Source organism: Ipomoea nil, unplaced genomic scaffold, assembly GCF_001879475.1.
Source record: "Ipomoea nil cultivar Tokyo-kokei standard unplaced genomic scaffold, Asagao_1.1 scaffold0382, whole genome shotgun sequence".
NCBI classification, from domain to species: domain Eukaryota; kingdom Viridiplantae; phylum Streptophyta; class Magnoliopsida; order Solanales; family Convolvulaceae; genus Ipomoea; species Ipomoea nil.
The window spans coordinates 2,205,032-2,219,773 of record NW_017616810.1 but is presented as its reverse complement, the minus strand read 5'-3'; the positions used below and the strand labels follow the sequence as shown (position 1 = coordinate 2,219,773).

General features: G+C 36.7%; 3 protein-coding genes across 5 annotated transcripts; 1 reads left to right on the top strand and 2 right to left on the bottom strand.

Annotated features, from left to right (window-relative positions):
* Nucleotides 1-161: 161 nt before the first annotated feature.
* LOC109172000 (protein SIEVE ELEMENT OCCLUSION B-like) lies at nucleotides 162-3,940 on the bottom strand. Its single transcript, XM_019321122.1, has 7 exons — nucleotides 3,388-3,940; nucleotides 3,049-3,165; nucleotides 2,448-2,950; nucleotides 2,169-2,278; nucleotides 1,927-2,075; nucleotides 1,319-1,810; nucleotides 162-1,055 (listed from the first exon to the last, which is right to left on the bottom strand). Exons 1-7 carry the CDS (start codon nucleotides 3,871-3,873, stop codon nucleotides 381-383), a joined length of 2,532 nt encoding a protein of 843 aa, XP_019176667.1. The 5' UTR covers nucleotides 3,874-3,940; the 3' UTR covers nucleotides 162-380.
* A 3,376-nt stretch (nucleotides 3,941-7,316) lies between these two features.
* On the top strand, nucleotides 7,317-9,858 carry LOC109171997 (proteasome subunit beta type-7-B-like). Of its 3 annotated transcripts, none has more exons than XM_019321119.1 (9): nucleotides 7,317-7,430; nucleotides 7,592-7,758; nucleotides 8,303-8,444; nucleotides 8,577-8,673; nucleotides 8,782-8,851; nucleotides 8,931-9,035; nucleotides 9,118-9,216; nucleotides 9,422-9,506; nucleotides 9,625-9,858. In XM_019321119.1, the coding sequence occupies exons 2-9, from the start codon at nucleotides 7,615-7,617 to the stop codon at nucleotides 9,639-9,641; spliced, it is 759 nt and encodes a 252-aa protein (XP_019176664.1). In that variant the 5' UTR covers nucleotides 7,317-7,430; nucleotides 7,592-7,614; the 3' UTR covers nucleotides 9,642-9,858. The 3 variants fall into 3 exon arrangements, with proteins under 3 accessions (XP_019176664.1, XP_019176666.1, XP_019176665.1); XM_019321121.1 differs by having other exon boundaries at nucleotides 9,591-9,858; XM_019321120.1 differs by having other exon boundaries at nucleotides 7,384-7,480.
* LOC109171991 lies at nucleotides 9,675-12,597 on the bottom strand. The gene is made up of 4 exons (XM_019321112.1): nucleotides 12,052-12,597; nucleotides 11,032-11,279; nucleotides 10,409-10,929; nucleotides 9,675-10,295 (listed from the first exon to the last, which is right to left on the bottom strand). The coding sequence occupies exons 1-4, from the start codon at nucleotides 12,460-12,462 to the stop codon at nucleotides 9,799-9,801; spliced, it is 1,677 nt and encodes a 558-aa protein (XP_019176657.1). The 5' UTR covers nucleotides 12,463-12,597; the 3' UTR covers nucleotides 9,675-9,798.
* Between the last annotated feature and the right edge of the window lie 2,145 nt (nucleotides 12,598-14,742).

Here is a 14,742-nt window from a genome sequence, read left to right as displayed (position 1 = left end):
TTCTTCTTTGAAAGTTACGTTACTTTTGAATGGGAGATATTTGATATTTTAATTTTCAATGCTAACCTTTTTAGATAATAATAAATAAGAAACAAAAAACAAAAACAAAACAAAACAAAAAAAAAAAAAAAAAAAAAAAAAACATTACATAGTTCTCCATCATATAACATATATATTATTCAAGTAAACATGAATACATTATTCTAGATAGTAAATAATAATGTTAAACACATGAAAAGATGCACCAATGCATCTTTTATTTTACAAAACATAGATGAACAAAAAGCATATTGTAACCAAATGCTACGATCTTATAAGATCGTATGGGGATAGGATCATAGGAAACCTGGCCTTATGGAAAGAGCTGATGAAGGAGGCATTTAAGTCTCATACTCATCCAGGCAGCAGCTATACATGAAGAACTTCTCCATGGAACGCCCACACTCCACGCAAGCCACCGTCTCCGGGTAGTGTCCCACCGCCGCCGGCACAACCATGCGGGTGCAGTGGTGCTTAGTATACAGCCCACGAAGCTGTTTATCCAGTGCAGGGATAAATGCATTCTCATCAGTCACTTCATGTCTCCAGCTATCAAAGTTATTCAACACTTTTACCACATTGCTGCCTTCCCCTTTGGTCATCTCAGCCAGGCCTCGGCTAAACACCGCCCAGCCACGGTTGCTGCCGTCGTAGCTGAGGATGGCTTTCACTTGCTGCAGAATGGGGTCCCTGCTCTCCTCAGGGATAATGTAAGTCCTAGTGTCATTATCTTGCATTGCAGGGGTCTTTTCTCCTTTGAGGAACCACATGCTCTCTAGCCTCTCCCAGAAGAACCAAATCATGGTTGGGTCTTGAAGGATGCTGCTCAAACCCTCTGCCTGTATCGTCGCATTGTTCCTCTTGATTATCCTATCTTTCACGTTCATCTTCCCAACGTAAAGCATTTCTAGAGGGATGCGCGCTTGTTGTGCCACATACCTTGCTGTCTTTGTGAAGGTCCGAATCCAATCCATGTCTTCTCCTCCATATAAACATATGTACTTCCCATCATTCAGCTGTATCATATCAAGAAAACATAACAACGTGCTTAACTCACCGGTCCAATAGGCAGTATTTGGAAGAATAAAACAATTAATGTTCGAAATTCAGTAATAACAGTGTGAGGATTATGTTCAAAGTGAACTCTGTCCATAGAAGAAAACATAACAAAAGGAAGGAGAAACCAAGTACTGGTCCTCCTACCTAATGAGCCGCTGAATCAAGGTGGGGCCTTTGTGGGTATAAGGAATAAGATTTTTGTTTTTTAAAATCTACTTACCCAGGTAAAGAGGTTTTGGTCAATGGAGTCAGCTAAGAGTGCCATGCTCCAAGAAGTTTCACTCCATAGAGATTCTTCCTTAAGTTTGTTAAAGGGGAATGCAACACTTCCCCAAATCCAAAACATTGGCAATGCATTGATGTTTATTAGCTTTCCTTGAGGATCCACAACAGCCAGCAAGGGTTTGTGGGTGAAACCCCATACTTCCTTCACATACCCATACACTGCTTCATCAATCTTTGAAGGGTGAGACACTGAATACCATGGCATGCTATCTTTCACTAGCTTGAATTGCTCCTCCTTAGCCTCAGTCCATGGCGCCCTTCTGTCCACAATTGGAAGCCACACAATCTCGAACTGACTCTCCAGCCTGCTTGGATCTTGCTTCGATTCCAGATACATATGGCGGAGCATAGTGATGACTTCATTAGGAATATCCAAATCTGATACCAATAGGAACACATACTTCCTCCTCAACATCTCAAGTCCATGCTGATCATATAACATTGTAACACGATAATCAACTTAGGTTGCTCATATCTGATCAAAAACAACGTAACACCACGTAATCTACTTTAGCAAATTATTAAATGAAACTAACTAATAACCTTTCTGATATCAATTCCTGCTCCATGGATAATTGGTGTTGGGTCATTTTCGCCACATGTGATGAGCTCCGCCGAGTACTTGTTATCAGTGTGCGTTCTTGCCAAGGTTTCTTCAAGTATTTTTCGCTTGATTGTGTGCTTTATCTTGCCTTCATCACAACAATATAGTATTAATACCCATGCAAAATGCATTTTCCATGGCAAATAATATAAGTAAACTAATAATAAAGTATGTATAGTACCTATTTCTTGGTTAGCAATGTGTGTCGCCTTTTGCAGATCACCAAGTATGTAACTGAGCTTGTGAGTCAAGGTGGATATCTCCAAATCCTCTTCAGTTGAGGAGTAGTAACTGATACATATATATTACACACAAATTAAAACAGATTCAACGATCAAAACACACACATATATATATATATAGGTTGAGAATTGAAGCATGTGTTCCATTTTAACTAAAAGCTTAAACTATAGTTGGATTGCACATTAATGGTTATATTCTCGAGGATTTGAGGACATACTCTCGCCCAACAGCCAAAAGGTTGAAGATAACCAGAGAACAAGTCACGGCGGCTTTGACCACATAATACGAAGCCTTTGCTATCACATTCTCCTGCTCCGCCGTCACCGGCGACAAGGATTCCGCAAGCTCCTTGTACACGTTCACCCTGTACTTCACCTTAAGCAGCTTCTCCTCGGTGGCGATCTCCTTCAACGCCACAATCTGGTTAGTTACCTCCACCATTTTGCTGACCAGCTTGGTGACTTCCCGGAACTTGGAGTTGACGGCGCCCAGAGATTCCGCGCTCTCCATGATGTCCGGGATCTGCTTGATGGTCGCCACCGACTTCGCCAGTGGGTCGGTGGGGTAGAGGCGGACCACCAGCCCGAACTCGCCGTATTGTTCGGCGAAGGCGGCGAAGGTGATCACCGCCTTCGCGTCCCACCAGTAGTTCGCTAGCAGCTTCAGGACTGACAAGGTGATATTGTGTGCATCTATTTGGTTTGAGTATCCACAGATCATCTGTAACATATTTTTATTTCCAATCAATTAATCATTGTAATTTAGTACAAAATCCCTCAGATTAATTTAAGAAAATTATTAATGATTTATAAAGTAACCTCGGAGGATGTTCTGTGTACAGGATATGCTAATGCTTCAACCACTTCAGAGAGACCGGAGTGCAAAACCTTCTCTTCCAAGATTGCATCTAGCCGTGCCGGTTGAGTTAGAATGGTCTATATATATATATATATATATATATATATATATATATATATATATATATATATATATATATATATATATATATATATATATCATTTGTTAGTTGAATTATTGTCACTTAACTTTTAGGTATGATGCATGCATATATGAATTGAAGTATGTGTTTTATCTCAACTAAAAGCCTAAGCTGATAGTTGGATTACACATTTATGTTTATAATACTGCATGTGTACCTGAACGTGGCCGGGAATGGCAGCATTGGCGCGAGGCATTATATCCTCGATGAGGTGCAGGAGAGGTTTCACTTTGTAGTGGACTGCATCCACGTCGTGAGTTGCTCTAACATGGTCCATCATGGTGGTATCCTCGGAGCTAGCAAGAAGATCTCCCCTTCTATTCCTAAGATACCTACCAGCCGGAATGGGATTAACGGTTTTCGCCTTCAACGGGGCTACCACCGGGAGGGGTGCAGGGACAACAAGGCCACTGCTCAGTGGATTGATGGCGTTGACGTTGGCCACGGTTGCAGGGACGACAACTTCTTGGACTGGGTAGGTGGGAGGAGTAGTAGTATATCCCCTCGGGTTGATCTGGCCGGTGGTCCTAGGGATGATTTCGTGGGTCGGGTTAATGGTGGTACCAGGAGGAGGAATCGGAGTCACCATAGGAGTGGTGTTGGTCACCCTAGGGATGTTATCAGTGCTGATGGTTTGAGCCATTTTTGGAAGGTGGAGAAGAGAGGGTTTAGATAGCAATTAAGAGATGAAAAGGGAAATGGATATTGCTGTGGTTGTTGAGTTGAGATTGAGTTGTATTTATAGCATGGTTAGATGGAGTAAAGGGGAAATGAATCAAATGCCTTGCTTCCAAAATGGTCTATAGAATTGAAACAGCTATGTTAATGGCCCCATGATGTTGCACTATTAGCAGTACAGTGCACATATATGCTTGTCCTTTCAAAGCTCAAAAAGAAACGAGACAGTTTAGATGCCCATGACCTTGTTCTGTAAGACTGTATTGAGTTAATACTCAGTTTAGACCTCAATTATAGTGATTTTTTACTATTAGTCCTAACGTCTTTTTGTGTTTAATTTGGTTCTCTACTTTGATGGTTTTTCCTAATTGAGTTCTCTGTAACTTTAACTATATTTTGATAATTTCTCCTCTATTAACACCTAATTTAATTTTCAACTATAATGGCTTAATTCAAATTAGTCATAGACTATGGTGGATAATCTCCAATTCAGTCCTGAACTATAGTAATTTTTCTAGATTTAGCTCTAAAACCTTAACATGCATGGTTCATTGGTTCAATGTATACATTAACACAACGAAAAAAATATATTTAATAAGCTAATAAGTCATGAGAATCTGCATGCAGAGAATTGAAGAAGGAACTGATGAGATCTGACATTTGGAATTTTCTTTTGAGAAAGTGATGAACTCATTTACTTGATGCTTGGGATTATTATACTACAAGATATAAAAGGCAATCTTATGAAAGGAATTTTTGTTTGGGAAAATTACTTTAGAAGGTTTCTTGCTTTCATTGGTAAAAACTATTCATTTTCAACCAAAAAAAAATGCAAAATTTTAATTTTGAGAACTTTAATTTATCCCCTCATAATTATTAATATTCATCCTTCCATTTGACTTTACTTAATTGATTTTTTTAGCATATAATTATTAAGTGGATTACTTTTTAAACTCGTAATAAAATTGAGATTTAATAAGCAATCAATGAACATAAAGAGTTTTGTGATCAAAAGACCTCAAATAATAGTCAAGTACTTTCTCAGCACGAAGAGACCTATACTATCTCATCCACATCTCATGCGTATGGACATATATTCATGAGTTGATCTATATGATCATCAATTAGAAAATCAAATAACAAATTGCTAGAATACATTTTAAAAGTATTGAATTTCTTTTATTATATATTGTTTTGTTTTTGAATTTGAATTTTAGTCAAATCCTGTTTAGAATGATTTTTTGAAAATGTTGAAGTTATAACAATTGACATTGGAGAACTTATATGTGGATGTTTTGGTTCTTATTATATGTTAGAGGGACCTAACTTTATTGGCCGTATTAAGTTTGTAGATAATAATAATAATAATAATAATAATAATAATAATAATAATAATAATAATAATAATAATAATTAGTTTAAAATTGTAAACCAGTGTTCATATTTCTCACTAATATAATATTAATTAATTAGTTCATCAATATGATCACAACAAACACATGTTAGGTTGTAAAGTACACATAGAGACAATGATCTGCTAATTAACAAGGAAATATATTTATAGATATATTGAAGTTGCCCTACTACTTGTTTAAGGTTGGATTTTGTGGGACCAAAATGAAAAGTTGTAAAAGTAGAAACAATATGCTATTAGGGTTGGATACCCAACCATAAGTCATGAGCAAAGAATATAGAATATTGGTGAGATTTCTTGGCTGCTTTACTCAAGAACAAACGAATAGATGAAGAGCAAGGCCAAGAATATAATTTATGATTCCAAGTTGTCTCCGGTTGGTTAAAACTATATTGTTTTTCAAGATTAAAATGAATATTCACTACTTCAATATTTTATTAAATAAGTCATCGTTGAGTTGAGCATAAAGACGACATCATAATATTTTTGCAATTGAAAAAAATGATCATATTAAGGTTGAAAATTGAGTTGAACATAAAGACAACATCATCCAGCCTTAACCAAAGGTCAAGAATTTAAATATTTGACCATTTCCGGTAATCTTGTTCAAAATTCAGCGACCGACAACCGTAACGATCGTCGATCTTTAAATTTTGAACTAATTTGTCAGAAATGGTCAGATATTTGCCAGAAGTTCGTATGAGTTCCGTCAGAATCCTAATTGACCTACAATTATAGGTCACCAACAAGTAAGTGAATTTCATTATTCCAAAATAATTTATTTGTGGATTTAATTGCAACTTATAAACATTTAAGTTCTTAATTAAATTTTTAGTAAAATTTAAGGATTTAGGCTCTGTTTGGCAACGCTAAGCTAGGAGCTTATAGCTTATTTTAAGCTACTAATAAGCTATAAGCTCTGTTTGGTAATGTTCTCAAAATAAGCTCCTAGCTTAAAATAAGAGCTTATTTTAGAACGCTACTTTAGGTAGCTTTTCAAAATAAGCTACTAGCTTCCTAACTTTTTTTCCATCTTTACCCTTATTATTTTAAAGTAATGACATATTTTAACCTTATGAATTAAAACCCTTTCTCTTCCCCTATCCTAACTTTCACGTCAATCCTTTCCTTAGTCTTGTTTCCTGCTAAACAATTATGTTAAAACTTTAGCTTATTATTATTATTATTATTATTATTATTATTATTATTATTATTAATGTTATTTTTAAATTAGCAATATGGATTCAATCTCAATTTGAACAAGAGTCGCTAACTAATGCTCAAGAAGCATTCAATCGTGCACATTATTCTCTTCGGAGTTGTATTGAGAGATCGTTTGAAGTATTGAATAAGAGATAGAAGATACTTGCTAAAATGCTGCAGTTTAGTGAGGAGACCCAAATTGATGTTATTATGGCCACATTTGCACTACATAATTATATTCGGAAGAATTCACAAGATGACATGATGTTTAATGTGCTTGAGCAGCATTCAGATTACATACCGCCCGATGAACTTCAAGATTCAAGTAGTAATATCTCCATCAACGAAAATTTAAGTCACACCTCTATGGAGATGAAGGAGATTCGCAACAATATTGCTACTTCATTATGCGATGCTAGATCATGATCATGCTAATAGTTTTATTTTAAAAAGTGTTTACTTTTTTTGGAAGACGAAATGTTAAATTTTAATATGTAAACAAACTAATTTAAATTTTATGAAGATGTCTTTTTTAGTCTTTTTACATTTATCAGCTTATCAAAAAGTTAATTTTACCAAACACTTTCAATCATAACAGCTAGCTTAACAGCTCTTCAATTTTCAGCTCCGAGCTTATAGCTTTTCAGCTTTCAGCTCCTTTTCAGCTATCAGCTCCTAGCTTATAGCTTTTCAGCTAGGTTTGCCAAACAGAGCCTTATTTGACATTTTTCTCAATAAAAAAAAAAATGAGAACTTATTATAATCAAGTTGAAAGTAACCGAGGGCTTTTTTGGAATTAACATTTTTTCTTCTTCTTTCCCAAGCCTTCCTCTCTTTCTGTTGGTTCTGCACACCTGCACTTCTGCTCATCTGCCAATTCCTACAGTCCCAAAGTTTCAGCTCCGGTAAGTCTCCCGAAAATCCTAACGACGTCGTTCTAGTTTCCTGCTCAGCTGTAATTGCTTACGACCTTTTCCTCTCTCTATCTCTCGTTTAAATGTTTGAATTGATATGTAAATATACATGTACTTATTAATGTATGTATGTGCGTGTGTGTTTATATTAGGGTTTATTTGAATTGGAATAGCTATGGCGAAGGGATCGATGGATGTCCCGGCAAAGGGTGGGTTCAACTTCGATTTGTGCAGAAGGAATGACATGCTGGCCAACAAAGGGCTTCGCCCTCCTTCATTCCTCAAAACTGGAACTACTATTGTTGGCTTGATTTTTAAGGTTTTTATCTTCCTTTATGTTCGATCTTTCAATTTTATTATTTTGTAGTAAAATGCTTTCAATTTCGGCAACGTGTGTGTTTTAATTTTAGAATTTTCAAAGATTAATTTGATAGTTTTAGTAGTGGTAGTCCATTACTGTGTCAGTTTAGGGTTTAGGGTTTAGGGTTTAGTATTGTGTGTGTGTGTGTAATGAGAGACTAGGATGGGAAGTGAAAGCCGATTTGGAATGATCGTTTTCCTAGGGTTGCAGAACAAGAGTGGAATTAGTAATGGGTATACAATTAACAACTCAATTGTGAAGTGTAATTGTTTGAGGTTGAGGCATGTTTCAGATTGTGCAAGTGTTTTGCGCTAATGCAAAGATAGAACTTAGTAAGGTGGGGAAGGGAGGCCTTTCTTTCATAGTTGGAGATCTGTATGGTTGATATAGATTTTGTTACAGCCATAATGACATTGTCACAATGATTGAGAATAAAATGGTTCCTGCACCCATAATCAAATTATGCTTGCTTGCGGTTTTAATAATTATCTTATGTCCTCAGGATGGTGTCATCCTTGGTGCAGACACCCGTGCCACTGAAGGACCCATAGTTGCCGATAAGAATTGTGAGAAAATTCACTACATGGCTCCTAATATTTACTGCTGTGGAGCAGGGACTGCTGCTGATACTGAAGCTGTTACTGGTAGTTTGCTAATTGCTATTTTACTATTTTACTTTTTCATTTGTTGTATTAGGACCTGAATTATTGACTAGTAATATTTGCTTCATTGTGTTACATTTGTCTGTCTTACCTCTTATTGTGGTTATTTCCTAGACATGGTCAGTTCCCAACTGAAGCTCCACAGATATCACACAGGTCGTGAATCCAGGGTTATCACTGCTCTTACACTTTTAAAATCTCATCTCTTCAGGTGATCATAGTTATTAGTTTTTTTTTTTTTTCCTGGCACAGTTAGTGGCTCTTATGTGTAACTGAAATTGCTTCTCTGGAATACCTAACTGTTTCTTCATTCAATCAGTCACCAAGGATATGTTTCAGCTGCTTTGGTTCTTGGTGGAGTTGATATCACTGGCCCACATTTGCATACTGTGAGTAACTGTTGAATAGAGATATCTTGTACTGTATCTATTTATTTCCTACGATGTATAAAACTACTTCTTTTGACAGATTTACCCTCATGGCTCTACTGACACTCTGCCGTTTGCTACAATGGGATCTGGTTCCCTTGCAGCAATGTCTGTCTTTGAATCACGATACCGTGAGGGACTAAACGTAAGTATGCTGTTTACTTGTGTACTTAGTCAGATTATATTAGGACACTGTCTTAATATATTGAGGGTAAACTTCATTGCAGAAGGAAGAGGGAATTCAATTGGTGACTGATGCCATATTGGCCGGAATATTCAATGATCTGGGTAGTGGAAGCAATGTTGATGTTTGTGTAATAACCAAGGTGTGTTTTCCAAAACAGATGCTAGATGAAGAATTTCCACCTTGTTATATATTCAATCTTATTAAATCTGACCTGTACCCAAAAAAAGTACTCTGTAACACATAAATAAAGATCTGGCAGATGAATTTTGTAACTCTCTCTTTCTTTTTTTTTTTTTTTTTTTTTAATTGAGTATTTTATGACTCTCATTTCATCTGTTCTTTAGGGCCACGCGGAATATATTAGAAACCATAAGTCACCAAATCCCCGAACTTATCCTCAGAAGGGTTATGCCTTCCCTAAAAAGACTGGTTAGAGTTCTCATACTGAATACTTTACTCTTTTAAATGGAATTGTCTGAAATTGTGTTTTCAGACTGCTTTTCTTTCTTTCCCTTGTTATAATTGTGGATATTCATTGTGCTTGCAGAGGTATGGTGGAGGTGATAGAAGGTGGAGAAGCCATGGAAGAATGAGTTCTGCTGCACTAATGAAGACATTTTAGTTTATTTCAATAAACTTTTACATAGACTATTTTCAAAAAGAACATGTCATGTTTTGAACTTGTATGGCTAAACTCTATATGAACTTTTCATCAGAATTATCATATGTAGCTTGCAAACAATTTTTTTGCCAGAAAATACAAGAATGAGGTGCTCTGAAAGTCACTTTTGGTAGTTGTTCCTCTCGTGCTGTCGATAATTTTGAACCACTGGCTTGCAGGGTCACATGAACTGTCATTATTCAAACATTTGCAGGTGTTGGTGATGATAACATTGTTGGAATCTACATCCAGGCAGACATTACTGCCATCCTTAAGCTTCGATGACAGATGCATCCTAGAATCTGAGATGATTTCCCATTTTGAGCTATCATCTGTGCAAAACAGACCAAGCTTTGCTGGCTTCCCGAGCTTTTCTGCCTGAAGGCAAAAGTAAGTTCCTTCCACTGTTAATGCTTTACCTGCAGTGTAGCCCCATGGATCTGACTCTGAGCATGGACCTAACTCCAATGGCTGGAAGAGTGAAACTCTTCGAACACAGAGCCCAGTCATTGGATGGAAAATTAGTTTATGTAGTCGAGACTCTGTATAACCTGGTCCTGCATTTCACATTAAATAAGTATCATGCATTAGTTTCAGTCTATATCATTTATCCTCAAGTTTCTTAATGAAATGATATGGTAGTCTATTTGTTGGTTCTGTTCATATATACCTCGAAAGGGTGACTGCATGATAGAGATCCTTTGGAGGAAGCTCAAGTTCCTCGGTTCACACCAATTCCAGGTCAGAACCCCATAAAACTCTTCTAGTCCAACTGTACCTTCTCTCAGATAGTAACTTCCAGCCAGCGTCCACAGTGCCCAGTCAAAGTCGAGCTCTGCTGCCAAACCCAAGAAGCAGTTGAAGTACCTATTGTCGTTCACATTGGTACCCCTTAGATCAATACCAAACTCACTGACAAACAACGGGTACCCTTTATCCAACACGAAACCTCCTCTGCTCATTATGTCATTAGTTATTCTCCCACACACTTTGTTTGGGTTACCCGATGCCCAGTCCTCACCATCAGTGAATCCATACCTGTGCACCTCAAAAACTAACTTCCCAGAGAACGTCAAGTTCACTGGTGTTTTCTGCAGGAAAGAGAGATCCTTATCAAAGCTTAGCCCAGAGAAGATAACTAGAAGATCAGGGTTTGCTGCATGCACTGCCTCTGCTCCTTGTTGCATGTACCTATCATTGATTCATACATAATTAGTAATTACATATGCAATTATTTATGTTACACATAGATGCTTAGAGGCGGCAGATATACAGAACTGTGCTTTATCCTACCTGTACCAATCATTAACGTTTTGTTTAGGCCCTCGAAGTTCATTCCTCAAGCTCATCCCAACCACGTTGCTGGTGCCGTTGAACATGGTGGCAACCTTGGTCAGGCCAATCACCCATAGCTTCGGGTCAAAGTAGATGTCGCCAAAGAAGCCATTGCCGTCATAGCTGCTGCAGCACCACCCAGGTTTGCTAATGTGATTATCCAGTATTATCATCACTTTGTACTTTGCCAGACTACCAACCACAGCCTGCCAAGACCACCTCATAGCACTGAAATCATTTGGATCAAAGTATGTTTTTTAAATTCTTTTTTTTTTTTTCAAAAAATAAATTGCCTTTATTTTAAAGACATTCATTGACCTTAAATTTGTTGTTGGCAGTCACCATCATACTCATCACAAAAGGTCTTGTCACCATTAATTAAAGCGTAAACAATGTTGAAGATGAGTGCCATGACACTGCATTCTTTTCAACTGATCTTATCCTTTCAAGATATCAACGGACACAATTGCACAAACACTACAGATCTTATCCATTGCTGGGCTCTCAAATCAATTATATTCTCCTTGTCAAAATTGCAAAGCTTGTACTCTAACTCAATTTTAATTTGTCAATAGTACCCGATACTTGCGGTTTTGGTAATATATGATACAATCATGTCTAATATCATACATAATTGTCTTGGGTATTATTAAAAATCATTACTAATGCTGGTACCTTACATGATTTTTTCTCGAGTATCATTAAAAATCATTACTAATACTGGTACCTTACATGATTTTTTTTTGAGTATCATTAAAAATCATTACTAATAGTACCCGATACAATCATGTGACGGTAATACTTAGAACTATATATAGTACCTAAGTATTATTAAAAACATGGTACCATACTACCATACATAGTACCTGAGTATTATTAAAAACATGGTACCATACTACCATCCATGATTGTATTGAATATTATTAAAAATCATTAATTATTATTAATAATATCTGGTAAACGGGTCGAAGTGAATACCTGGTAAGCAGTGATGAGGGGGAGATCAACAATGGAGGGGTTGTTAGCTTGAAGGCCAGCAATGGATTCGAGTAGTCCGAGGTTCTTGAAGGACTGTCTGACGGTGAGGGAGGCCAAGGAGTCATTGGTGAACAAGAAGAGAGGCCAAGTAAGCCTGACGCAGTTGAAACCCATATCCACTATTTTCTTTGAGATCACGTCCACCGGCTGCTTGCTCAGCCCTTCCGCCACCACCACTTCCAGATGGGTCACCCAGTTCACGCACGCCAGCTTCACCCGCCGCCCTGACTCGTTCACGATCCACCGGGAATTGGTGGACAGTGGCTGAGCCACCACCGTGGGCGGAGCCAAATGAGAGATAATAATATTGCAGAGGATGAGACATAGTAGAAAGGAATACTTGTTCTCCATGTTTGATATTTTTAGCGGGCGTTATTGCAGGATGATGACTATTCTTTGCCTTGTTTTATAGTGCCACCTGCAGCCTGCAGGGGAAGAGTGTGACGGTGGGCTGTGGGGCCTCACCCCTCAAACTTTTGTAATTTTTTTTTACTTATATAGCTACATATAAATTTTTTTATAAAAATTAGTTGAGCTTCAAATAGGTTTTGGTAAATTGGGTTGACTTTTTTTTTTTCCCTTTTAATATTCATTTTACTAACATCAAGTTTTCTAGCTTTGTCGGATTGGTCAACTGATCCTTTGAAAGTGAAAGAGTATTATAGGGATAATGATAGCCTTAGTCTTATAGGTTTCAAATGACTGAAATGAGAATTAAACCCCTGTCGCTGATAGCAAGTTTTATTGTTGATTGGTAGGAAGTATGATACATTGTGGACAAAGCAATTGGTTTGACACATTGTGAGGGTTATTTATTGGCCTTCTTAGTTTGAGAGAATCAACTATTGATAGTCTAGTATAACGGGCCTTTGATGCAACGGCCAACACCCATGCAGCGTTCCAGGCCCCACTTACCTTGCAGACAAGTCTTACCCCTCATACACGTCAAATTGAGTCTAACACTGTCACGCAAATAGTGCGTGATACTAGGCTGGTTTAGTAGAAAGTACTATACATACTTGGTTTGATTCATGTTATATGCTTTAAGGTAATATGGGTTTTTTTTAAAATGATTTTATAATTCATCTTTTGTAATATTTTCTAGAATTTTTAGGTAATATGATTACTCAGCTCACAATTTAATATCTCAATTCTCAACATCAATATATAATAATTACCCCTTGAAAATAACTTGTAGGCTCCACTTGTGAATTATAATATAAGTTGACAAAGATTTTAAGATTTAAAAAAGAATTGGTCACTGTTAGAGTGTCAAAAAGAATCTCAATTCTAATTGCTTTGATTATTTATTTATTTTTGAAAGCTAATTGTTTTGTCCTTCTTCTTTGTTCCTTTTATCACAAGGAAAACCCCTACGGAGTAGTTTCCTATTTTAAGAGACACTAAAATTTGATAGCAATTAAGAATGTCCTCCATCCAATCTCAACCGTGTACGTACGAAACTTTTTTGGCGTCATACATAATAGTCTTATCAGTAAATAATATTGCAGAGTTAAGTGAGTGAAACACAATTTTTATACTTCTTAGTCAAGGAGTTGAAGTTGGATCTTACGACGTAAACACAGTGTTATCCTGATATGCTTGTTTAGATTGTATTACACTATTAAAATTAGTTTCTTATTTTGTTGAATGAAATTCATGTACTCTAAAAAAACAAATACTCGGTCTAAAATTTACAAAAATACCTCAAATTATTGACATTACTCTAAAAAAAAATAAATACTCGGTCTAAAATTTACAAAAATACCTCAAACCATTAGCCTTGCTCTAAGAAACAAATATAATAGGAGAGTTAATAATTGAATAAGAGCTTTTAAGGCATTGATTTAGTGGATTAAAAGTCGCATTTAAAACTTGCTTTCAATATGTGCGGAATTCCTTATGTGAGTGGAAAAGTGGTGCATGCATGAAATGTACATTTGCTTATTCCTTTTGCTTCATTCCTTCCCTTTTGAGTACAACAGTTTTGAGGAGTATGATTGGTGTTCACCACACGCTAAGAAAGATGAAGATGGTGGCTGCTGGTGGGTACGTGGTCCACTGATGCATGCACTGCCGTCCTATGTGCCAAGTTTTTCACTTCAATTCCTACCTAGTTTTAGAGTAAAGTCTTATAAAATATGTTTCTAGTTGGACACACTTACAAGGCAAACAACATAGGTTGACGCTGCCACTTACAATACCACCAAAAACACCCCCCAAAAAAAAAATGTGTCTACAAAAGGCCGAGTGATAGATCAAGTGGGTGGAACATAATTTTCCTTTACGAAAGTCATGGATTTGTAACATAATTTTCACACATAATGCGGTCACACCAGGTTTTCATAGTGCGATTTACCTCTCCTATGTAATTTGCGGACTATTACATCGAAGCAGAATTTATCCAATATAAACTTTCGAGTAGTGAATATAAATGCGATTTTGGCCATAAGTTTTGATTGAATAATGTTTTAATTTTTAATGATTTACCCTGAGCATGTATAGTTCCATCTCGAGTTTATAATTATGTTAGAATCTTAGACTTTGTCTTTAAGTTATGGTTAAGTAGTGGTTTTAATTTCCAAACATGGCGCAAATGACCAAAACCTCAACTAATCTTTTTAGCATAAT

Coding starts and splice junctions, on each gene's coding strand:
- LOC109171991 (XM_019321112.1), bottom strand. CDS start 12,462: ATGGAGAACAAGTATTCCTTTCTACTATGTCTCATCCTCTGCAATATT. Junction 11,280..12,051: donor CCCTCATCACTGCTTACCAG/GTATTCACTTCG, acceptor TGGTCTTGGCAG/GCTGTGGTTGGTAGTCTGGC. Junction 10,930..11,031: donor AACGTTAATGATTGGTACAG/GTAGGATAAAGC, acceptor AATCAATGATAG/GTACATGCAACAAGGAGCAG.
- LOC109172000 (XM_019321122.1), bottom strand. CDS start 3,873: ATGGCTCAAACCATCAGCACTGATAACATCCCTAGGGTGACCAACACC. Junction 2,279..2,447: donor CTTTTGGCTGTTGGGCGAGA/GTATGTCCTCAA, acceptor TATATGTATCAG/TTACTACTCCTCAACTGAAG. Junction 1,056..1,318: donor ACCAAAACCTCTTTACCTGG/GTAAGTAGATTT, acceptor GATATGATACAG/CTGAATGATGGGAAGTACAT.
- LOC109171997 (XM_019321121.1), top strand. CDS start 7,615: ATGGCGAAGGGATCGATGGATGTCCCGGCAAAGGGTGGGTTCAACTTC. Junction 8,852..8,930: donor CTGGCCCACATTTGCATACT/GTGAGTAACTGT, acceptor TTCTTTTGACAG/ATTTACCCTCATGGCTCTAC. Junction 9,217..9,421: donor ATGTTTGTGTAATAACCAAG/GTGTGTTTTCCA, acceptor TCTGTTCTTTAG/GGCCACGCGGAATATATTAG.